The sequence below is a fragment of the Salminus brasiliensis genome, chromosome 1, assembly GCF_030463535.1.
Source record: "Salminus brasiliensis chromosome 1, fSalBra1.hap2, whole genome shotgun sequence".
NCBI lineage: Eukaryota > Metazoa > Chordata > Actinopteri > Characiformes > Bryconidae > Salminus > Salminus brasiliensis.
The window spans coordinates 95,663,434-95,687,872 of record NC_132878.1 but is presented as its reverse complement, the minus strand read 5'-3'; the positions used below and the strand labels follow the sequence as shown (position 1 = coordinate 95,687,872).

Sequence of the window (24,439 nt, the reverse complement as noted above, 5' to 3'; positions counted from 1 at the left end):
CAGAAGAAAAGAGGCGAGAAGAGAAGAGAAGAGAAGAGAGGAGAAGAGACCAGAAGAAAAGAGACCAGAAGAGACCAGAAGAGAAGAGAGGAGACAAGAACAATAGAGAAGAGAAGAGAAGAGAGGAGAAGAGACCAAAAGAGAAGAGAAGAGACCAGAAAAGAAGAGAAGAGAGGAGAAGAGACCAGAAGAGAAGAGAAGAGAGGAGAAGAGAAGAAAAGAGACCAAAAGAGAAGAGACCAGAAGAGACCAGAAGAAAAGAGACCAAAAGAGAAGAGACCAGAAGAGAAGAGAAGAGACCAGAAGAGAAGAGAAAAGAGGAGAAGAGAAGAGAAAAGAGAAGAAAGGACAAAAGAAGAGAAGAGACCAAAAGAGAAGAGAAAAGAAGAGAGGAGACCAAAAGAGATGAGAAGAGAAGAGAAGAGACCAAAAGAGATGAGAAGAGAAGAGAAGAGACCAAAAGAGAAGAGAAAAGAAGAGAAGAGACCAAAAGAGATGAGAAGAGAAGAGAAGAGAAGAATTGAGAAGAGAGGAAGGAAAAGGAGAAGAGCAGAGAGGAGTTAAATGAGGAGTAGAGTTGAGGAGTTGATGTGAAAATGCAGGTTAATCTGTGATCGGTGAGAAGACGAACACTCCTCGCGTGTGGGTAATCAGTCCTCTGTGTCGCAGTGTTGTGACTGAATTGCATCTAATTATCGTCATGAAGTGAGGGGGAGGAACTCTGGCTGCTCCGCTCGTCACAGAGTGTGAAAATGAACAAAGTCAGAAAGAGCTTAATTAGGAGGAGCGGAGCACCGGCACATAAAAACCACCGGAGCGGGAAAAACACTCCTCTCTTCATTCCGGGGGAATTTTCGCTCTGCTTGCGAATGGGGCAGGGAAGAAGAACGGGGAGGAATATTACAGTAATGAGGGGAACGCCACAGATGGGACGCCGTCTGGACGGAGGCTGGGGCGGTTGTGAAAAGGCACGATTCCTGACAGACTATTTGTTAGCGCTGCAGTGTGTATTGACAGAGCAGGCAATCGGAGGCCAGACGAGTGAAAACGCTTTCGTGATACAAAACAATAACCCGTGAATGGAATTCCACTGGAATGACTTTTTTAGAGGCAGGCGGGGGCGTCTTCATTTTGATGTTTGCTCATTTCAGCAGGAGCACAGCTGCTGTGAAACCTGAAACGAGCTCTGCACTGGCCCGTTACTGCTGCTGCTTTACAGTCCAGGGTTATTGGTTATTGAGGTGTCTGGTGGCCTGGTCAAAAACACAAGTGAGCCAACAACTGGAACTGGAAGGTTAGGGGTTCAAACTCCATTGATTTTTCTAAATTCTCTGCATAATTACCCTGCTGAACACATTCAGCTGAAGACCAGCTTTTGCTGGTAGCTGGTTTCAGATGGTTTAAGCTGCTGGTCTTTGATGGTCAAGGTGGTTGAAAAGCTGCTAATCCAGAGGTAAACATACCCTATACTGGTCAGATAACTTCATTTTTGTCATGCTGGTCATGCTGGTCAATCAGCTTGGTGATGCTGGACAATCAGCTTGGTGATGCTGGACAACCAGATTGGTGATGCTGGACAATCAGCTTGGTGATGCTGGACAACCAGATTGGTGATGCTGGACAATCAGCTTGGTGATGCTGGACAATCAGCTTGGTGATACTGGTCATGCTGGACAATCAGCTTGGTGATGCTGGACAACCAGCTTTGTGATGCTGCTTGACCAGCTAGGTGATACTGGTCATGCTGGACAATCAGCTTTGTGATGCTGGTTGACCAGATAGGTGATACTGGTCATGCTGGACAATCAGCTTTGTGATGCTGGTTGACCAGCTAGGTGATACTGGTCATGCTGGACAATCAGCTTGGTGATGCTGGACAACCAGCTTTGTGATGCTGGTTGACCAGCTAGGTGAGACTGGTCATGCTGGACAACCAGCTTGGTGATGCTGGTCATGCTGGTCAACCAGCTTGGTGATGCTGGTCATGCTGGTCAACCAGCTTGGTGATGCTGAACAATCAGCTTGGTGATGCTTGACAACCAGCTTTGTCAGGCTGGACAACCAGTTCGGTGATGCTGGACAACCGGCTTGGTGGTACTTGACAACCAGCTTGGTTTTTCTGGTCTACCATCTGATGCATGGTCAATGCATCTAGTGCCGTCTTCTTCTTCTACTCCAGCACTCCATGCACTAATGCACCATTGTTACTCTTGACCATAATAACCATGCAATTAGACAGTTACGCCACCCTGGTACTGAGAAACTGTGTATTTCTGCATCCAAGAACAGATAAAAGATGAATTTACTCAGAATTTACTGGAAGTATGAATCCCAGCAAGGCCTCAGCACTCCATGATGAGGACCTCTCAGTCTGGCCACGAGGCCTGGTTCTTATACTCAGCCAACATGCTCACATGGGTGGAACGTGAGCTAGGTGGGTTCCAGATGGACAAGGTCTATGAGTGGGTTTGTAGGTGTGTTTGTACTGGGACCCTGCTGGGCTTCTCAAATGGGCCAGATTGTTATCTGACATGGGTCCCATCTAGGCCCTGTATGCAGTGTACAACCCAGATGGGGTCCATGAATAACCCCTTTCTGGTCCCATCATTGACCCTGGTGGGCTTCCATATGTGGGGCCAGCATATGGATGATGAAACTTTCTGGCTACCCATAGAGACCCCACATGGGCATATTAGCTGGGTAGCAAGACTCCCACTCTTCATCCACTCCTCCAATCACGTGCAGCGCTCCCAACACTAGGAGGAGGGTGGGGACAAGCACATGCATCCTCCGATACATGCAAACCACCTCAGCCACCAATACAGCATCACTAGGCCGCCCAGCTCTGATAGATCAGCTAACGGACGCCTGTGCCGGCCAGTATCACAATGGGAGTGATGAGGGGAGAGAGCATCATCTACCCGCCCAGAGGGAGCTTGACCCCCAGTTGTGCTCTCTCAGCCTCCGGTTGCTGATGGCGAAGCAGCATGACCTGCGATTTGTGTATGGCAGCATTAAAAAAGTCTGGTCTCGTTCCATGATATGGGCCCATCTCTGGACATTTAAGGGGTTAACCTGATCACCTCACCCCCTTAATGGGTCAGCTGTGTTGGGGACAGTGATGGAGAACCACTGCTCTATCACTCAAACCAAACTGCAACCAAGGTTGCGACTGACAGGTCTTCAAGGCTAGAACTACAGTTATCAAAAACTCGTGAGATGTCTTACTGAAAACACACACACACACACACACACACACACACACACACACACACACACGCACACACACACTTTTTAATGCTAGCCAGCAGCTATTGATGGAAGTTAAAAGCTGAAAGTGTTCAATCAGAGCGGAGGGAGCGCTGGCGGAGGGGGTCTCGGGTCATGTGACTGGCGCTGGGCTGCGTGGTTGGAGGGCTGGGTGCCCTCCCAGAGCCTCACTGTGTGTGAGAACGCAGCGTAGAGATGTAGGAGTGCACAGCCTTGAGCCAGAGCAAATGAATCCCAGTCTCTGTGATGAAATATACATGACCGCACGGCTGAAATTGCAGTGATCCATTCACTCACAAACTCTCTCTCTCTCTCTCTCACACACACACACACACACACACATTATGTCCAATACCTCCTTTTCTGCCTGCAGTCATTCCGAGCGGATAAAAAATAAGCCGTATCTTTCTTCAAAGCGCTCCCAACCTCTCCGTCTCACCAGAGGAGAGGGGGAACTTCAAAAGGCCGGGCAGAGGAGAGAGAGAAAGAGGGAGAGAGAGAGAGAGAGAGAGAGAGAGAGAGAGAGAGAGAGAGAGATTTTTCATTAGGAGTAGTAGTGCTTACCCACAGTCTGGGTGTATTTCAGGCCCGCCTCGGCTCCTTGATACGCTGAATTGGAAAGAGAAAGAAGACAAATTAGCCTCACGCACACACACACACACCCCACACACACACACCCCACACACACACATATATAGGTTATAAATATTTACGCTGGTAGTAACTTCAGGCTCCTGCAGGTGGGCTACATACACCTGTAGGTTGTGTGACAGGACTCAGACATTGAGAATAGTACAGTACAGTGCAGTGAGGGTCTGGTTGGGAAATGGTTAGTCAAGCAGATACAGGTAATGATTGGCTAAAAGGAGTGATTTCTAGCATTTGGGCGGGGCCAAAGACCATGGTGTTTAGGAAGTAGCTGAATCTGCAGGTGTATGGAAGCAGACGGTCATACGGGTCTACCAGCAGTGGCAGAAGTCCCAGCCTAATTGTAGAAATTGGTGGCGGAGGATCTGCGCTCACTCTACTAATCCTGTCACGCACCCTGCAGGTATTTATAGCACCATTATCCTCGTGCAGCGCCATCTGCAGGAAATTGAAGCTACTACCACCTTAAATACCATGTGTGAGACAAAGGCTAAAAATCTTATATCTAATTGGAGCCAGTCTTATTTAAACCTCAGACATTTCGTCCGGTTGGCTCCTGACTGTTGAAGTGAGTGGTGCCACCATGGCCTGATCCACACCGAGGGTGGTAGATGTTCATGGCCTGAACCGAAAGGCCGAGCTCTGCTCTGAGTTTGCCATTGTGAAAAAAACTTGACACCCTGAGAAAGTTTCACAGTTTTTACTGAGAAAAATACGTAACAGCAGAATTCCAGAGGAGTTAGTGAAAGTCACTCACAGTTCACCACAAGGGTGGCGAAGGTGGTCGCCTCGCCTAAGGAGCTTTTGGCCACCACTTTATATTCCCCAGCATCAGCGGCGCTACACCTGCGGATCAAAGCACAGAGAGCATGACCTCTCACTGATCCTTACAGCAGCTTCTCTATCGGTTTCCCGGCCATTCGATTATATACTGTTCACCATACACAGGGTTTCAGCAGAGGTGTCCTTTGGTCATAACTCTAAAACCTTAACTAAAATACATATTCAAATTAAATTAAATTCATTAAAACAATACTTAATTATTCTCCATAATAATGAAATAATTTATTTAATAATTTAAACATTTTTTCGTTACTAATTCTCAAAAATGCACAGCAATTTTATTTTTCAATTTAATCTATTTATAAGTACAATTTTACATGATTGCTTTAAATATTCAATATTCAATATTCAAATTCAATGTTAATTTTCATTTTCTATTATTTATTTTATTATATATGGTCCATCCTGGTCTTCTGGGTGGGGGATTCTTGTGTTATTGCTTTCTTAATCACTTGTAAAGCACCTTAAGAGTAAAAATAAAAAATAAAGTTTGGTTGGTTGATTGATGATATAGCCTATTTTGGCATAGAGTAGCTATTTTGGGACATTCCCCTCCCCTCCCCTCATATATCTCCTCCTTATCCCTGTCTCCTAAACCACCTAACCCACCTAAACCACCCAGGAGTTCGTTCAGTCTCGTGTCATTTCAAGGCTTGACTACTGCAACTCCCTCCTGGCTCCCTTCCTATGTGCACCATCAGGCTTCTGCAATCGGTCCAGAACTCAACAGCATGGCTTGTCTTCAATGTTCCTGACTTCGTTCTCTCTTCACTGTAGCTTCCTGTAGCTGCTGCCCAGGTCATCAGATTCAACCCCCTGACTCTGGCCTACAAAGCCAAGACTGGACCAGCCAGCCCCTCCGTACTTGATGGTAATGGTCAAAAGCCTGATCTGCACCAAGAGCCCTTCCAGCTTCAAGTCTGGCTCGGCTCGACCCGCCATCCTTTAAGATCCACGGAAGACGAGCGTCCAGACTTTTTTCTTCATCTAGAGCTAAGCTTCCTGAGTGGAGAACAGGCCTGTGCAGGACTGTCGTTTCTTTTCTCAACTAAAAAACAAGTCTTACATTTATTAGATATAAAACTTGTAAGTGAGTTTAGTGAAGATGAGTCACATGGAAGGATCCCGCACCTAAAGGCCTTAATCTTTATTGACTTGATTTAAAAGCTGGAGATGCAATTATCTGAAGGCCGATATTCTCAACCAACCCCCCCTTTATTTTCAGAGTATAATCACCTTCTGATCTCCAGGGTGTTGAGGCCGAATTTCTGCAGCAGTTTGTAATTCCAGGGTTGTGAGGACAATCTCAGAGGAACATCGTCTTTATACCTGCCAGGAAAAACAACATTGCAACAGTGCAGAGGTGAGGTTTAACTTTTAACAGAGCGTTCATTTGCCTGGTGCACCTCAGCCTGAAGCAGCAACCTGTTGTCTCAAACAGCTCCCTTCCTGTTACAGCTTCCTTTGCTTTGAGCTGCACAGTAAGGTTTGGTTAATGTTCATAGGTGGTGTAGTAGTCTGAGGTCTTTAAACCTGCCCTTAAACCACATCTACAGATCTATACTGCCTTAATGAAGACCTAAAGCTGTTTGAATGGGATGAGAGAAGTGTGTCTGTGGTTGGCTCCTGACTTCTAGTGCTTCAGCCTAAAGGTGCCACAAATGGGTCTTTGAATGATGCCCCCAAAAAAACTTGACTTATGAATTCTGTATCTACTATGATTTATTCAGTATCCACTATGAATTTTTCAGTATCCACTATGAATTATTCAGTATCTACTACAAATTATTCAGTATCCACTATGAATTATTCAGTATCTACTATAAATTATTCAGTATCCACAATGAATTATTCAGTATCTACTATAAATTATTCAGTATCCACTATGAATTATTCTGTATCTACTATAAATTATTCAGTATCCACTATGAATTATTCTGTATCTACTATGATTTATTCAGTATCCACTATGAATTATTCAGTATCCACTATGAATTTGTCAGTATCCGCTATCAATTATTCAGTATCTACTATAATTATTCAGTATCCACTATGAATTATTCAGTATCCGCTATCAATTATTCAGTATCCACAATTAATTATTCAGTATCCACTATGAATTATTCAGTAGCTACTATGAATTATTCAGTCTCTACTATCAATTATTCAGTATCTACTATAAATTATTCAGTATCCACTATGAATTATTTAGTATCTACTATAAATTATTCAGTATCCACTATGAATTATTCAGTGTCTACTACAAATTCTTCAGTATCTACTAGTAATGATTTACTACCCATTATAAATGATCCGTTATTCACTATGAATTGTTCAGTATCCAGTATGAATTATTCAGTAACCACTATGAATTATTCAGTATTTACTATGATTTATTCAGTAGCTATGAAATATATTCAGTAACTACTATGGAATATTTAGTATTTACTATGAATAATTCAGTATCTACTATAAAGGATTCAGTGCCTAATATTCATTATTTTCTATCCACTATGAATGATTTAGTATCTATTATGAAAGGAATATCTACTGAGTTGTTTAGTATCTACTATGAATTATTCAGTATCCACTATGAACTTTCCAGCATTTATTATGAATTAATCAGTGCCTAACATGAAATATCCAAAATATACTTTGAATTCTTTAGTATCTACTATGAATTATTCATTATGCGAATGTCCATAATGCAATTTTGTTCTGTTATTAACAATCAGGAAAGGGAAGTGAACTCTGGGTCACACTCCCACACTTCCACTGTGTAAACACCCTGAAGCTCAGAGCTCAGTGCTGCAGCAGGTCTAAGGCTTCAGAACTTTTTAATATGGATAAAGTTATAAAATATGGGTGAACTTTTCTGTGTTGCTGAGATCACTCACCAGGTCACATGTGGGACTGGGCAGCCCTGCACAGTGCAGGAGAGTTTGACCGCCATGCCCTCCCACACGGTGTGTGGACGCAGAGGGACAGGGAAGTCCGGCACCTTCATGCTCAAGTCTTCCAGGTACTTCAGGTGCGCTGAGCACTTCCTCTCTGCCTGAAGGCAGAAATGGAAAATTGCTCACAAGCCAGCTTCAGTCCAGAGACCGACGGAGCAGAAAGGGGAAACAGTTGGGTGAAAAGCACAGAAGCTTTGCAGCAGTGCCGAGAAAGAAGCTCATCAACCGCGGCTTTATTATTCAGTTAAATAATCATAAGACGTATCATCACTTAATTACAAAGAGCTCCCTGCTAGAAAAGAGACTGGCTGGTTAATATGGTTGACCAGATCGGTTCTTGACCACTACAGGGTGTGTTTTAGCTGGTCTACAAGCACTAGCCACTTGACCAGGCTGCTCAACAGCATGACCAAGCTGGTTGGCCAGCAAGATCAGCATGTCTGCCAACTGCTATGACCACACAAACCAACCAGCCTCACCAGTATGACCACACTGGTTGAGCAGAATGACCAGGTTGATCACGCTGGTTGACTAGCATCACCACAGCCTGACCATGCTGATCCACCAGCTTTACCAAACTAGTGAACTGGTATGGTCAAGCTGCTGAGAGACCGGCTAGTCCAAGAAACTTCCCAGCATAGGGAATGTTCCCCCCTGAATGATCAGCTTTTCAACCCCTTTGACCATTGACGACCAGCTTAGACCATCTGAAACCAGCAAAAGCCAGTAGAGTTATTCAGTATCTACTGTTTATAATTTTTAAATGAGTTTAATTTTTTCATTATCCTCTGTGAATTATTCAGTATCCACTATGAATTATTCAGTATCTACTACAAATTATTCAGTATCCACTACAAATTATTCAGTATCTACTACAAATTATTCAGTATCCACTATCAATTATTCAGTATCTACTATGAATTAGTCAGTATCCACTATGAATTATTCAATATCTACTACGAATTATTCAGTATCTACTATGAATTATTCAGTATCTACTATGAATTATTCAGTATCTACTACAGATTATTCAGTATCTACTATGAATTATTCAGTATCTACTACGAATTATTCTGTATCTACTATGAATTATTCAGTATCTACTACGGATTATTCAGTATCTACTATGAATTATTCAGTATCTACCATGAATTATTCAGTATCTACCATTAATTATTCAGTATCCACTATGAATTATTAGTATCTACTACGAATTATTAGTATCTACTATGAATTATTCAGTATCTACTATGAATTATTCAGTAACTACTATGAATTATTCAGTATCTACTATGAATTAGTCAGTATCCACTATGAATTATTCAGTATCTACTATGAATTATTCAGTAACTACTGTGAATTATCCAATATCTACCATGAATTATTCAGTATCTACTAAGAATTATTCAGTATCTACTATGAATTATTCAGTATCTACCATGAATTATTCAGTAACTACTATGAATTATTCAGTAACTACTATAAAATAGTTGGTATTTGCTTTGACTTATTAAGTATATAAAATGCGTATTTAGTATTAACTACAGACTATTTGGTATCTGCTATGAATTATTAAGTATATAAAATGAATTATTCAGTATTCACTATAAATCTTTCAGTATCTACTATGAATTATTAAGTATCCACTATGAGTCTTTCAGTAACTACACTGAATTACTCTGTATCCTTTTTTTTTACTTATTCAGTAACTGCTACTATTGTTTTTGTAACCACTATTAATTACTAATCATTTATTATGAATGATTTATGTAACTACTATAAATTATACAATAATTTCATTAATATTATTAATTAATCTGTATCCACTATGAATTATTATATAACTGTCAAATTACTAGTAATTATTATAAGTAATTATTATTAAATATTCATAATAGTATCTGTTACGAATGATTTAGTATCTGCCATGAAATATTCAGTATCTGCTATGAATTACTGAATTATAATATAATATAATAAAAATGTTATTATGTTATGATTAAGAGAAGTGCAGTGAAGCATAAAATCACATTCAAATTACAATTACAAATACTACAAAAACATGTTGAGGACTTAAGGAAAATGAGTGTTGACCTCTCGACGCAGAGCCATACGGTCCACTCGTTTACGGACCACATGCTGGTTCCGGATGACCTCAATCTCCACCTTTTCAGCTTCATTGCCAAACAAAGTCCACTGGTCCCTTTGACGAAGTTCTTCATTAGCCATGGTTTCCTTCAGGACCTCCCTAAGAAACAAAAACACACACATTCTTTAGATGCGTTGTAAACAATGTAAATACATGTTTTGCATACTGAGCTGATCCTCAAAATCATCAATAAATCAGCTGCAGCTGAAACTGATTAAATAATAAGATGTTTGAATAATTCAAATTAGTCTGCGGCTCCGCCCCTCAATCTTTTTACTGTTTATTTCCATCTGCAGCTTAGAGCGCCCTCTGTCACATGACTTGGGGAAGGCCTTCCTATTCTCAGACTCCTGACCATGGAATCTGAGAATAGGAAGTGGTGTTGATGGGATTTGAACTGATGACCTCTGAGTCTCTTGACAAGCAGGCAGTTAGACAGTCGCTCCACTCTCGAGCTGTGAAGTTTTGTACATTTTTGAGTTTGAGAAAGAAGGAAAGGTATATTTCCTCAGAATCGGGTTTTTATGCAGTGTAATTTCACAGCTCTAGACCGGCGCTACGGTCTAAGCGCTGCTCAGCAAGTGTGAGGAGGTCATAGGTTCAAATTCTTGCAGATGGGAACAAACAGTAAACAGATTCAGGGGGTGGGGCTACAGTCTAAAGATCTTACACAGTATTTAATCAGTTTCAGCTTCAGCTCATAACCATTGACAGTGCTGTGTTAGCTCCACCCATAATATGGGCTCTTCATACACAGACCTTATAATTGTTTCATCTGCCACAATCACACTCTAGTGCTATGCAAATGATGTCATGGGTCAGCACCGGCAGACGGAGAGTGACAACAATGCTCCGAGATTACGTCTGAGCCCGAGCCCATGTTGGCCCACTTCGGCTGCCTGTCTAGCCGCACTAAACAAACATCGTCCGGAGGTTGATTTGAGCTGCTTGAACTTTTCCGTCTGCCGGAATCTGTTCGGAGTGGAGGAGCACCCTGGTGACATTTCTCTGCTTGTCATTTTAAGTGCTTGTGAGGAGGTCAGCGAGCGCGTGGGGCTGCATACACACTTCAGGATCCAGATAGGGCCAGTCTTACATAAAAAAGAGCAAAAAGCAAGCAAATAAATAAATAAATAAGCAAAGTGATGGCAGTAACACTCCTCGTGGAGTAGGCTTCAGATGTTTTCAGCTGAAGTGGAGCCGAGGAACACTTGAGAACACTCGGTTCAGAGTGCTTGATCTCCACTCTCTTCGATAATGCTAGTTATCCGTCTCTGGAGGGTCTTCAGCACATCTTTGTTTTGCAATACACAGCAAATCCATCTGCACTGAATCAGCTCATTCTTGCGTAAATTCTCTTGAGAAAAAGTTAACTTTCACAGCCTCTCTCTCCGCAGGTCCTCTAGTGGTCATTTTGCCGGTGGAAAGGAAATGTTCTGGGTTAATATGCGATACAGGTGTAAATAAGCCGCCAGAGGAGTTTGCATGTTAACGCTGCACATGATAAATCATCAGCAATCATCCTGGACAAGGCAAACATGTTTTTTCCTGAGTGGCGTGAGTGTATAAGCGATAGACAATGCTTCCGTTCTTGTTGGATGCACTGTATTTTTTCCACAGTGAGTGCGAGCATATAAAGGATGGACAAGGCTTCCGTTCTTGTTGGATGCACTGTATTTTTTCCACAGTGAGTGCGAGCATATAAAGGATGGACAAGGCTTCCGTTCTTGTTGGATGCGCTATGTTTTTTCCAGAGTGAGCGCGAGTGTATAAAAGATGGACGAGGTTTCCTTGTTGTTGGAAGCACTGTGTTTTTTAGAGTGAGCACAAGTATATAAAAGATGAAAAAGGCTTGTTGGATGCACTGTGTTTTTTCCTGAGTGAGTGCGAGTGTATAAGCAATAGACAATGCTTCATTTCTTGTTGGATGCACTATGTTTTTTCCTGAGTGGGCGCGAGTGTATAAAAGATGGACAAGGCTTCTGTTCTTGTTGGATGACAGTATTTTTTCCACAGTGAGTGCGAGCGTATAAAGGATGGACGAGGTTTCCTTGTTGTTGGATGTGCTATGTTTTTTCCTGAGTGAGCGCGAGTGTATAAAAGATGGACGAGGTTTCCTTGTTGTTGGATGTGCTATGTTTTTTCCTGAGTGAGCGCGAGTGTATAAAAGATGGACGAGGTTTCCTTGTTGTTGGATGTGCTATGTTTTTTCCTGAGTGAGCGCGAGTGTATAAAAGATGGACGAGGTTTCCTTGTTGTTGGATGTGCTATGTTTTTTCCAGAATGAGCGCGACTGTATAAAAGATGGACGTGGTTTCCTTGTTGTTGGATGTGCTGTGTTTTTTTCTGAGTGGGCGCGAGTGTATAAAAGATGGACAAGGCTTTCTTGTTGGATGCACTGTATTTATTCCAGAGTGAGCGTGAGTGTATAAAAGATGACAAGATTTCCTTGTTGTTGGATGTGCTGTGTTTTTTCTAAGTGGGTGCGAGTGCATATGTCAGGTCCACATCGCCGCGCCCGCCCCGGGAATGTTGATATTCACGTTCATGTCTTGCTTCACGGACTCTGGTTTACGTCATGTGTGTTTGATCAATGTTCATTGTTCATTCTGATTGTGTTTATATGTTTCACCTGAGGCTGAGGCATGTATGGGGCTAGCGCTTGCTACGCCTATTCAAGGTATTTAACGTAGTGTATGTACTCAAGGTAGTGAGTGAATATACTGAACTTATCTTATGTAGTCAGGGTGCCCAACGACCACATGCGTTGGTATTCAAGCGTGCGGCCCAAGAAGCCTTGAGGTCGCCGGAGAGACGCTCTCTCTCTCTTCAGGATCGCATTCTTATTATTGTTCATGGGCGAGCCTCTTTACCAGGTCTGTCTTACTCATGCCAGTTGGGTTCTGCAGCTAATCTCTCAGCTCTCGTTCTTACATCATGTAAGTTCCCTAGCGCCTGACGAGCGCAGCTTTAGTTTTCCCTAGTTTCCCCAGGCACTGCCTGTAGGTCTTGGTTGTCGTTTCGCATCCCACTCATTCCCGGTATGCTAGCCTAGCTCCAGGATTCCCTCCAGCCTCAGGTGTGTGTCTTTGCTTTGCCCACGTTACTTTGTCACTGTTGTTTGTTTGTTTTTTTTGCTGCTTTTTCTTAAGTTTACCCTGTTTATTTGTTTTCATAAACTCTCTCGCATCAAGCCATCCCCTGCTAGTGTTCACCCTCATTGTCAGACCTAGCCAGTCATGACAGTATAAAAGATGGACAAGGTTTCCTTGTTGTTGCCACTGTGTTTTTCTAGAGTGAGCGCGAGTATATAAAAGATGAACGAGGCTTTAATTCTTGTTGGATGCACTGTGTTCCTGAGTGAGCGTGAGTGTATAAAGAATGGACAAGACTTTCGTTTTTGTTGGATGCGCTATGTTTTTTCCTTCAGTTAGCATGAGTGTTCTTGTTGGAAGTGCTGTGTTTTGTCACTGAGTGACCGCAAATGTTTTATTCTTTGTCTGTATTGCGTTGTATTGTCTGTCTGCACTTGTGTTTTGTATGCACTGTGTCTATGTTGCACCATGGTCCTGGAGGAACGTTGTTTTGTTTCACTGTGTACTCTGTGTGTAGTTGAAATGACAATAAAACCCACTTGACTTGACTTGAAGTGTAAAAAGATGGACAAGACTTAACTTATATTCCTATTTACGTTTATTAGATTACCTATTTACATTTAGCAGCTGCTCATATTCAGCTCAAATTGTGCTTAGTTATCCACTCAGAAATATCCCTACTTACTGAACTGACTCAAGTCCAAGAGACACCTCTAAGCTCAGATATTGTCTAATTCAAAAGTCGAACACACAAAAGACACACAGTGCTCAACAGCTGGTAGCTATACATTACATACACTACACCCTGCCTGAATGTCAGAGACATCAAAGTAAGACTGTAATAACTGAGGTTAGTGAATACTGAATTAAGTGCTCTTGAAAGAGATGAGTCTTCAGAAAGATCCTGCATTACCTATCAGTGCAAGCGATGGCAAGCTGAGGAATGCTGTTGTGATGCAATGTGCATGCAAACCACAGTCGTTTCATGCCACAGTCCAAATCGATTCTCGAGTCTTTAAAAGCTTGGATGAGGGAAGTGGGAGGGGTGCTGGGGGGGGGGGGGGTACATCTCACAGATTTCAGGATTGTGTAACTGCAAAAATGACGTTACAAAAAAATAATATTAGCACAATAAAGACCTGTGTGTGCTTGGTTTATGCTGGTGTTGAAGTGTAAAGGTGTATACATGTTTTTAGTTATGGGAAATACCCTAATATATAAATAAATAAAATATTATTCTTTTTACATTAACGTGTGGTTGTGCCACTTGATGTTTTCTGGGCTGTAAAACTGATGGTCCTGTATGTAGCGTATAGTGTAGAGTAAGTGCGAGTGCATAAAAGATGGACAAGGTTTTTAATTTTTGTAGGATGCGCTGTGTTTTTTCTGAGTGAGCGCGAGTGTATGAAAGATGGACAAGGCTTTCATTCTTGTTGGATGCACTGTATTTTTTCCAGAGTGATATGAGTGTATAAAAGATGGACAAGATTTCCTTGTTGTTGGATGCACTGTGTTTTTCTAGAGTGAGCGCGAGTGTATAAGTGATAGACAATGCTTCCGTTCTTATTGGATACGCTGTGTTTTTTCCACAGTGAGTGTGAGTGTATAAAAGATAGACAATGCTTCCGTTCTTGTTGGATGCACTGTGTTTTTTCCTGAGTGGCGAGAGTGTATAAGCGATAGACAATGCTTCCGTTCTTGTTGGATGCGCTATGTTTTTTTCGGAGTGGGCGCGAGTGTATAAAAGATGGACAAGGTTTCCTTGTTGTTGGAAGCACTGTGTTTTTCTTGAGTGAGTGCAAGTATATAAAAGATAAACAAGGCTCTAATTTTTGCTAGATGCACTGTGTTTTTTCCTGAGTGAGTGTGAGTGTATAAAAGATGGACAAGGTTTTTAATTCTTGTAGGGTGCGCTATGTTTTTACCAAGTGAGCGCGAGTGTATGAAGTATGGACGAGGATTTTGTTCTTGTTGGATGCACTGTGTTTTTCCCAGAGCAAGCGCAAGTCTTTAAAAGATGGACGAGGCTTTCGCTCTTGTTGGCTGTGCTGTTTCTCACAGATTTCAGGATTAAATAATAAACAGCACAGCCAACAAAAATATTTTTACAATCACAGTAAAGACCTGTGTGTGCTTGGTTTACACTGGTGTCGAAGTGTGAAGACTAGTGTAGATGTTTTCAGTTGGGGAAAACAGCTTAACAAATAAATATGAATAAATATGAATAAAATAAAATATTTTCTATTAACTCATGGTTGTGCCACTTGACATTTTCTGGCCGGTAAAACTGATGATTCTGTTTAAAAAGTAAATTTTATATTCTTAAAAAACTAAAAATGCACATCACATCCCTTTTATTTTTTATGTATCATTTGTCTTACAAGTCACAAGTCTCACAAGTCTTATTTGTCTCATATCCATGAACATCCCTCTGCTAAAGCTAAAGCTCAGCACAATTGTGCAAAGATTGTGCTGAGCTTTAGCAGAGGGATGTTCATGGATATGAGACAAATAAGACTTGTGAGACTTCTAGTTGTGATGGAGGATCTTGATTTTGTTGTTAAGGTATGAGACTTCTGAAGCAGGTCTAATCGTATGTGTCTGAAAGGAAAAGAAAAGGATGTAGTGACTGAAGTGTGTGTGTGTGTGTGTGAGGTGAGAATGTATTTGTGCGGCTTTGACTCCGAGATGAAGCTTTTGATCAGGCTGTGTCTGATAGACCGATGCTGATCTAAGTGAATATTCACTTTGATTCCTCCCTCATCTCACACAGCAGAGACATGTTCACGCTCTCTGTCACACACACACTCACACACATACACACACACACACACACACAGATAACACTTACAGTCTCTTTTTAAAATAAATAGATTTATTCTATAACATGTAACAATGTAACGAGTGTTCAGGAGTGAAAAATTAAAAATTGTGGACAAAAGTAATTGGACGCCTGCTCATTCAGTTGCACCTCATCCTCCCCACCTCCCTGTTACGGTGTGGTGTGGGGTTTGGACTTAAGTGCAGTCAAAGTTTGTTTTATTATGAGTAAATGAAACTACTACTCTTGTGGCGTGTGCTTGGTGACTGTTGGGCTTGAACTCCCAACGCTGGTAATGGGAGCCCAGTGTATTTCCACCGTGCCACCACGGCTGCGAGGGGTGGCAGTATAAGCACTGATCTTAAGCAACACAGAAAACGGCAGGAAAACAAACAAAGGAAAAACCAGGAGTGATGTTCACTCAAACTAAAGACAGCAACTCAAATGCGTTTCTTTTTTTCTGTTCGCAAATGAAACCCACTGTTACCGTCCACCCCGCTACAAAGGTGCGACAGGGAACTGTGTTTGGCTGGGTCTATTTATACCGTGCCACACAGGTGGGTCTGGTCAGCGTTGATTACTACTGGGAATTCTGGGACTTGGAGTTCTTTGCTCCAACCCCACCAGCTTTCCTACTTTGCTGGCCAGGCCCCCTGCTGCCAAAAGTACTAGATGGAGCTCCACCATCCATCATTCCAGAGAACACAGTTCCTCCACTGCTCCACAGCTCCTCAATGATGGGGGGCTTTACACCCCTCTACTAGCCCACACCTGGCATTAGGCAGCCTGGTGCCAATAGGTTCATGATGTTTATCTGCTCCAGAGTGTCCTATTCTATTGGCAGTACTTCTTCTCTACAGGGACTAGACAAGCTGTGAGTGTGCATTTGAACATAAGTGCAACTTAACGTAGCTTAATACATTCATTAAAAGGGGTGTCCACAAAGTTTTAGACATATTGTGTATGTAGAAAGAGTAACACACACACACACACACACACACACACTTTCCAAAAATATCCCTCTGTTATTGTACAGCTCTCGTCTCTGATGGGCTCACATCAGCATTAGCTCAGACCCATGAAGGTAAGGTTGTAAGGTCATCCTTACATTATCCTCAGTCTCCCACAGTGTCCCTGTGTGTGTGTGTGTGTATGTGTGTGAAGCTGACCCCCTATCTGCTTCTGCCTTTGATGCCCCCCCCCCCAATAAAAAGCCCCCTCGCTCTCCCAGTGGTAAGCAGTGTTCGCAGTAGGACGACCTTGCTAATGCTTTCCTTCCTTAAGCGGATTTGCAGCCCAGTCAAATGAAGTGGCTAAGGCCGCGGATCGGAGCTGTGAATAAGGACGAGACGTGTGAAGGATGAGGATGGTGGAGGGTGTGAGGAGGCGGGGTTTAGGACATGACTGGTGTCTGAAGGTTGCTTCTAGGTTTTAGCGCTGGAGCTACCAGGCTAATGTAGCTAACAACACTGCTGAGCTCAGCATCCAGCTCATGACCAGCTTTTGCTGGGGCTGGTTTCAAGCGGCCTGCGCCGGACTTTGATGGTCAAGCTGGTTGAAATGCTGAAATCATCCAGGCAGCGGTTAGAGCGCCGGGATATCGATAACAGGGTTGTGGGTTCGATTCTCGGGCTCGGCAAGCTGCCACTGTTGGGCCCTTGAGCAAGGCCCTTTACCCTCTCTGCTCCCCGGGCGCTGGAGTTAGCTGCCCACCGCTCTGGGTGTGTGTGTGTACTCACTGCCCCTAACACATGTGTGTGTGTGAGTGTGTGTTCACTACCAGATGGGTTAAATGCAGAGGACACATTTCGCTGTACAGTCCACACTGTACAGTGACAAATACGTGCACCTTTATCCTTTAAACCCTATACTGGCAAATCAGCTGGTCAAACTGGTTGACCAGCTTAGCTTTCATTTGACTTTGATGGACTACTTGATGGACCTACTTGAGCAAGCTGGTCGCACTGGTTGGTTGACTGGTTAACCACTTAGGTTATGCTGGTCATGTGGGTCCACCAGCATGTTCATGATGGTCATGGTAGTCAACATGGTAGTAGCCATGCTAATTGACTAGGTTGGTCATGCTGGTCCACAGGTCATACTGGGTAAATGGATGTCTTGTGAAAGTTAGAGTGATCCAGCCTTACGATTTGTTACCGATCTTTTACTCTGTTTTTAACCATTTAGACCTAACCTTGTGGGTCATGTGACTGTACTATGCCAGACCAATCAACAAGCTCAAAGTTATGTTTTATTTTTGTAAATAATTTACATAATATTTGTAATATCTGACACTATTTTTGTCGAAATATAGTGGCAGAATTTTTACATTTTACAAAAAGATTGTACCGCAATACCACTGCAGCCCACTGGGGGTAGTAGTTGTGCTGTAGTCTCTAGCACACTGCTGTAGCTGTAGAGCAATGGCCTAACTGTTTTGCAGTAAAAGTTGTATTTACCTACACTTTTAAAAAATAGGGTTCTTTAAGGGTTCTTTAGAAAAGGCACAGGTTCTGTTTGGAAATATGACAGCTCAGATATGTATCTGGATTATTGAATGGTTATTTGCCTGGTTAGCATTAGCATTATGTAGCATTTTACCTTAAATAACAGGTTCAAAATCACACTGAAGCTCCAGTGACCTGGAATAGGTAGCCAGTCCAGGTCGGAACTCACCTAACTGCACTTTAGGGGTTTAGCGGGCAGGACAACGCTTGCAGGAACTGTGTGGCGCTCCGCAATCCGAGTCATATTAGTGTTAAATCCTGTAATACCGCTCTACCGCCTCAGCCCACATGCTTCTTTACCTTTCAGTGACGGTTCTCCACCTCTCAGCTTGTCCAGAAATGCTATGTGAATAGTGCGTCTATGAGCGGTGGCTCAAAGAGCTAATTCCACTTCCAGCCTGTAGGGGGAGCCCAGGAGCGAATATGTGCAATTTGTCTAGTTCTAAGATTCTATTTAGAACCATAACTGGTTCCCCTACTGTTATGAGCCAACTCTTATTACCTTTTTTAGTACTACAGCTATCTGTCCAAATGTTTGTGGACACCCCTTTTAATGACTGCATCCAGGTACTTTAAGTTGCACCTATTGCTTGTCTAGTCCCTGTAGAGAAGAAGTGCTGCCAATAGAATAGGACTCTCTGGTGCAGATAAACATGATGAAGCTATCGGCACCATGCTGCCTAATGCCAGGCGTGGGCTAGAGGTGTATAAAGCCCCCCAGCCCCCCAGCCCCCTTTGAGCTGTGGAGCAGTGGAAGAAATGTGCTCTCTGGAATGTGGAGGTGGTTGGTGCCCCATCCAGTACTTTTCAGATGAGCTGGGGATGAGTTGGGAATGATGAGGTGGGATGGTGACCTCTGGACAGTAGAGACATTTACTCCAACAAAAGCAGGATAAGCTATGAATGAGCAGTTGTCCAAATACTTTTGTCCACACAGTGTAGAACCTAATAGAACCTATAGAAGCAGCACACACTCTTCAACTGTCTGCGTTTTGTAATTTTTGGACGTTGCAATAACAGGAAATTCACGCAGACCCTCTGTCCTCTATCGCCCCCTAGAGTAGTGAGTAGCGAGAACACATGCTGGTCTGTACAGCAATGCATTGGCACCCTGGAGCTACAAGCAGACGTTTCTAATAAAGTGGCCAGCAAATGTATATTCCATATTCCCTCTTTCAGCGGGTTGCTTGCCTCTCGCTGTGGTCTGACCTGCTTTGGACCGGAACCACAGCATGTCTATGTATGTGAACTTGCCCCAGATGTAAATCTGTCAGTTGAATTACTGCTCTGTCTGCGAGCGGCCTGTTATCAGACGCGCCGTCACGGTGAGTCTCCACTTGTAGACGTGCGAATCTGAGACATATGCAAATAGGCAGGGCAATGCTGAGCCAAGGCAAGGTGCCCTGAGATAAAAGCCCCAGACATTTCTCCTTTGAAGTATTTATAAATGACTGACTTACACAACAAGACAGGTGTACGGCAGCAGAGAGGATTCTGAGGACTGAGATCTCAGCTCTTCAACGTCAGACGTTTCCTAGATGTTACTGTAGTCCTGCCGGCCTCAGCTCACCTCTACAGCTCTATCAGTAGAAGCACGGTTTGTGTGGGTGTGGGTTTGTGTAGTTTGTCCCTATTTCTGAAGCCTTTAAGACTGGTATATGTAAATCAGTTTAGGGTGGAGCTAAACTGCTGTAGGCTGAATGGGTGGGACTACACTGCTGTAGGCTAAATGGAGGGGGCAAAATTACTGTTGCTTAAGTGGCTGAATGGGTGGGGCATAACTAATGTAGACTGAATGGGAGGGGCAAAATTGCTGTTGGTGGAGCTGAACTGCTGTAGATTGAATAGGTGGAACTAAAGTGCTGTAGGCTGAATGGGTGGGGCTAAACTGCTGTAGGCTGAATGGGCGGGGCTGCACTGCTGAAGGTCAAGTGGGTGGGGCTGAACTGCTATAGGCTGTATTTGCTAATGTAGGCTGAATTGGTAGCACTGAACTACTGTAGACTAAACGGATGAAGCTAACATATTATGGGCTAAATGGGCGGAGCTAAACTGCTGTAGACTGAATAAGTGGATTTAAGATTAATATCTCCTCCTTTAAGAGCCACTCATCTTATACTGTAACTACTGTATGAAATATGATGTCTTAAACAGCTGCAGTGTAAGAAAACAGGATGACTTATTGATTATGTGCTTTACCTATTGATCCTCCCATGGAACTGAACAGTGGGACTTCACCTAGAGGAGGAGGAGACCCTCAGAGCCGGGTTTAGGCTCAGAACGCCTTCAATCATGTTCTCCTACAAGCTCTTCAGGAGAGAAGCTTAGCGTCTGTTACGTACACACTTATGCACACTCTGGATCTGAGTGCTAAACAGTGCTAAAACTAGGGGCTCTATTTTAGCCATCTTTAGGCGAGCCGTCAGCCAGGCACCATGCAGCTTGATTTAGGGGGCGTGTCGGTGCATCTTTGCTATGGTAACAATGGGAAAAGTTTGCTTTGCTCAACTTGAAACTCTCAAAAGTCATGTACTGAGTCTCTTAATGAATCATGGGTGTGTTTTTTTGGGTGTGACGTGCAGTAATAAACCAATCAGCGTGTCTCTCGCCATCCCTTTAAGAGCCAGGTGCGGTCAGATTGACCTTAGCGGGTTGTTATTTCAGTGGTGTAAAGCGTGGGGGTGGGGGGGGGGGGGTGTACAAGCGTCGGGCTGCACGCGCCTGTGTTGACAATTCACTGCCAAGATAGCAACAAACGGCTGACTGTTGATGAACATCTGTCTGGACTGTTTTCAGTCAGTGGAGCTCCTCCTGTGTTTTCCTTTGCCGAGATACACAGCAATACTCCAGAAACTGACCTGAACACCCCTCATTTTGAGCAAGACCTCCACGCCCATCAGCGGAGATATATTCACAAGCAGTGCTGCTGTTTAAACGACGCAGGAGGAAATAGGAGTGAAGGACTGTTGGTGGGGTGGAAGATAACGATGAGCATCGCGACTCGCCTTGCGTAGGGTGTAAGTTAGGGCCACAGAAGTCAAAAGTCACCCAAATCCATTCTGCAATTACATGAATAACATCCAGGTTTTCTTTGAAGGCTATATTAGCATCAATGCTCAAGACACCAATCACCTTGATTGTCTTGTAAGAGTTCAAATCATATTCCTTTAATGTCCAAGTTAATCAATTACACCTAAGATGACCACTGCAAACTAATACTTGAGTCCAGTGCCTGTAGAATTCCTGTATAGCACTGGTTACTAAGCTATATTTAAAATATTACAAAACCTCTAAGGTCAATCGTACAGTGCCAACATTTAACCTCATTTAAGTGTTTTAATTCACAAAAAATAATTCCTAGATTATTGACATTACCTTATTGATGTAATATTGATTCCCCGAGCCTCACATCGTTATACAGAGTCTTATCTATAATCAATCAGAAGAAGTTCTGAGATGTCCTCTGGTCTTCTCTACAGTTTGTACGTGCAGGACAGATGGAGTTAGGTGTCAAATGTCTGGGTGTCTAAGCAAATGCTGTAATTAATAATCATGCCAGCCAGGAGGAGCAGAAATAAATGAAACGAAGTTGGTCCCAGAATTGAGCCTTGTGGGACACCGCTAGGATAATGCATGTTGCTTAGATAATAGTAATATCACCCCGTGCTACTTAATAGTCATAGCTAGTTAGGTAGAACCAGCCTAGCACCAAGACAGAGGCCCAAACTAACCCCAAAATCAGCAACCCCCCCCTGATTTTGGGGTTAGTTTGGGCCTAGTTAAATTCATATCTAAGCCATTTTCTCATTACAAATCTCATCCAGTAGGGGGTGTGAGGTGTATGTGGGTGTGTGTGTGGTACATTACCAGGTCCTATGACGTGGGAATTTGGGGTCAGTCATGATTTCTTTGACAGACATGAGGTCGCCGGGGATGATGGGATAGAACTCACTGAGGGAGGCCTCTTCATCACTAGAAGACACACAAACACACACACACACACACACACACAAGAAAGACACAGCATGAGCAAACACCACCATGAAACACCGCCCGAAAAGACGCCTGCAGTTGAGACTGCAAGGACACGTGTGGTTCTCCTGGCAGTGGAAGAACTACTTTCTGTGAATACTGTGATGCCGGCCCCTTAACCCCTTAACACTGGGACTGTCCAACACACGGATAGAGGTCAGAGGTCAGAGACCGGCTTCAAAATCAGTGGTTTATGGCAGATGATGGAGCTGGAGTCCTTATTAGAGCTTCCTTAAATTGTATGGGCATATGTTCCAACACATTGTGAGGACAGCTGAGAGAATCATCGGAGTCTCTCTCCCCTCAGTCATGGACATTTACACTGCCCGATTCATCCGCAAAGCAACCAGCATTGTGGATGACCCACCCACCCTTCACACAGACTGTTCTCCCTCCTGCCATCAGGAAGAAGGTACCGCAGCATCCAGTCCAACATGACCAGACTCTGCAACAGCTTCTTCCCCCAAGCCATCAGACTTCTCAACTCCAGAGACTGAACTGATGGTTTTCCTGTTCCATGCACACTCTCTCTCTCTCTCTCTCTCTCTTTCTAACCATTTACCCCAGACAATATGGGAAGCATTTTGCACTAATAACCTTACTACCTCACTGGACTCAATATTTATTACACACTGCATAATTTGCACACTACCCCTAATTATTTATTACTCTCTGTCTGTACTGTGTTGTGTTTTGTATGCACTGTGTCTATGTTGCACCCTGGTCCTGGAGGGGCGTTGTTTAGTTTCACTGTGTACTCTGTATGTAGTTGAAATGACAATAAAACCCACTTGACTTGACTACATCATTTAAGGCGGACTGGACACTTCACTGGAATGGGCATAATTAGCCGAATCCAGGCTGTGACGGGTTCTACTTTCGTCACGCTCTCGTCACCAGTATTTGTTCTATTGTTCTGCATTGTGTTGTATTAAGTTATAGCTATTGTATTCACACCCAAAGGGTAAACACAGGTATCAGCGGCCCAATCTCAACACCAACAACCCAATAAACCAACTCCTGCTGCTGAGCGCTTACACCAGCGCTGATCTTGCCCTTATTAAAGGCTTGTGGTTGCAGTTATGTCTTACTTTGATTGTTTTGGCACTGGCGTAGTGTATGTACTGTATCTACTACTGTGTATCTTTGGTATCTAGGTATCAGTACTGACTATTGTGGTTGGCATTTGCTAAGCTTAGGGACACCTGCTCATTCATTGGTTCTTCTAAAATCAAGGTATTAAAGTAGTAACTGCCTCTACGGTCCAGAAAAGAAGAAGAAGGCTTTCTACTAGATTTTGGAGGAACATGAATGCATTCAGTGCCAATAGCGCTAATGATCACCACCCAAAAGTACTGGATGGAGCTCCACCATCCATCATTCCACAGAACACAGCAGTTTTTCCACTGCTCTACAGCTCCTCAATGCTGCTGCTGGGGGGCTTTATACCCCTCTACTAGGCCACGCCTGGCATTAATAGGCAGCATGGTGCCAATAGGTTCATGATGTTGATCTGCTCCTCCAGAGAGTCCTATTCTATTGGAAGTACTTCTCTACAGGGACTAGACAAGCTGTGTGTGTACATTTGCACATCTTTGGCAGCAATAGGTGCAACATAAAGCAGCTGAATGCATTCATTAGAAACAGCGTCCACAAACTTTTGGACAAATAGCATGTCTTGGCCTGATTCTGGCCCTGACAATCAGACCGACCTGCTCACCCAGCATGAAATTACAACCCATTACTTGTGGGTAGGCCGTGCTTTGTGCTTTGGTGTCTCTGAGCAGTAGAGGGCGCTGCCTCTTTAAACTGCACTCTGGCCTGAAGCTTCAGGAGCTGATGTTTTTTTTAGAGGTGTCTGTTGTGTTAAACACTGATTGCTTCCTCAAGAAAATGCGAAGGTGTGTGAAACCTGCTACTTGGTCTCATATTGCATTTCCTGTCAACTTAAACTGAAGCAGTAACTGATCACAGATGGGGTTCTGAGTTAAAACTGGAGGAAAGTGGAGCTATGAGGTTTGTTTGGGATTTGAACTGATGACGTCCTCACTCTTACTGAGCAGCAGTTAGACCGTAGGGCCGGTCCAGAGCTGTGAAATTACACTGAGTAAATTTAC

The 24,439-nt window shown here is 43.3% G+C and overlaps 1 protein-coding gene across 1 annotated transcript in view; it reads right to left on the bottom strand.

Annotated features, from left to right (window-relative positions):
- Window positions 1-24,439, bottom strand: part of myom3 (myomesin 3) — a 94,254-nt gene that overhangs the window by 54,286 nt on the left and 15,529 nt on the right. The window contains exons 2-7 of the mRNA XM_072692482.1: window positions 22,158-22,262; window positions 9,813-9,966; window positions 7,659-7,816; window positions 5,998-6,090; window positions 4,676-4,764; window positions 3,835-3,879 (exon numbers count right to left, since the gene is read on the bottom strand). Coding sequence (XP_072548583.1) covers window positions 3,835-3,879; window positions 4,676-4,764; window positions 5,998-6,090; window positions 7,659-7,816; window positions 9,813-9,966; window positions 22,158-22,262 — 644 coding nt within the window. The remainder of the gene's footprint in view (window positions 1-3,834; window positions 3,880-4,675; window positions 4,765-5,997; window positions 6,091-7,658; window positions 7,817-9,812; window positions 9,967-22,157; window positions 22,263-24,439) is intronic.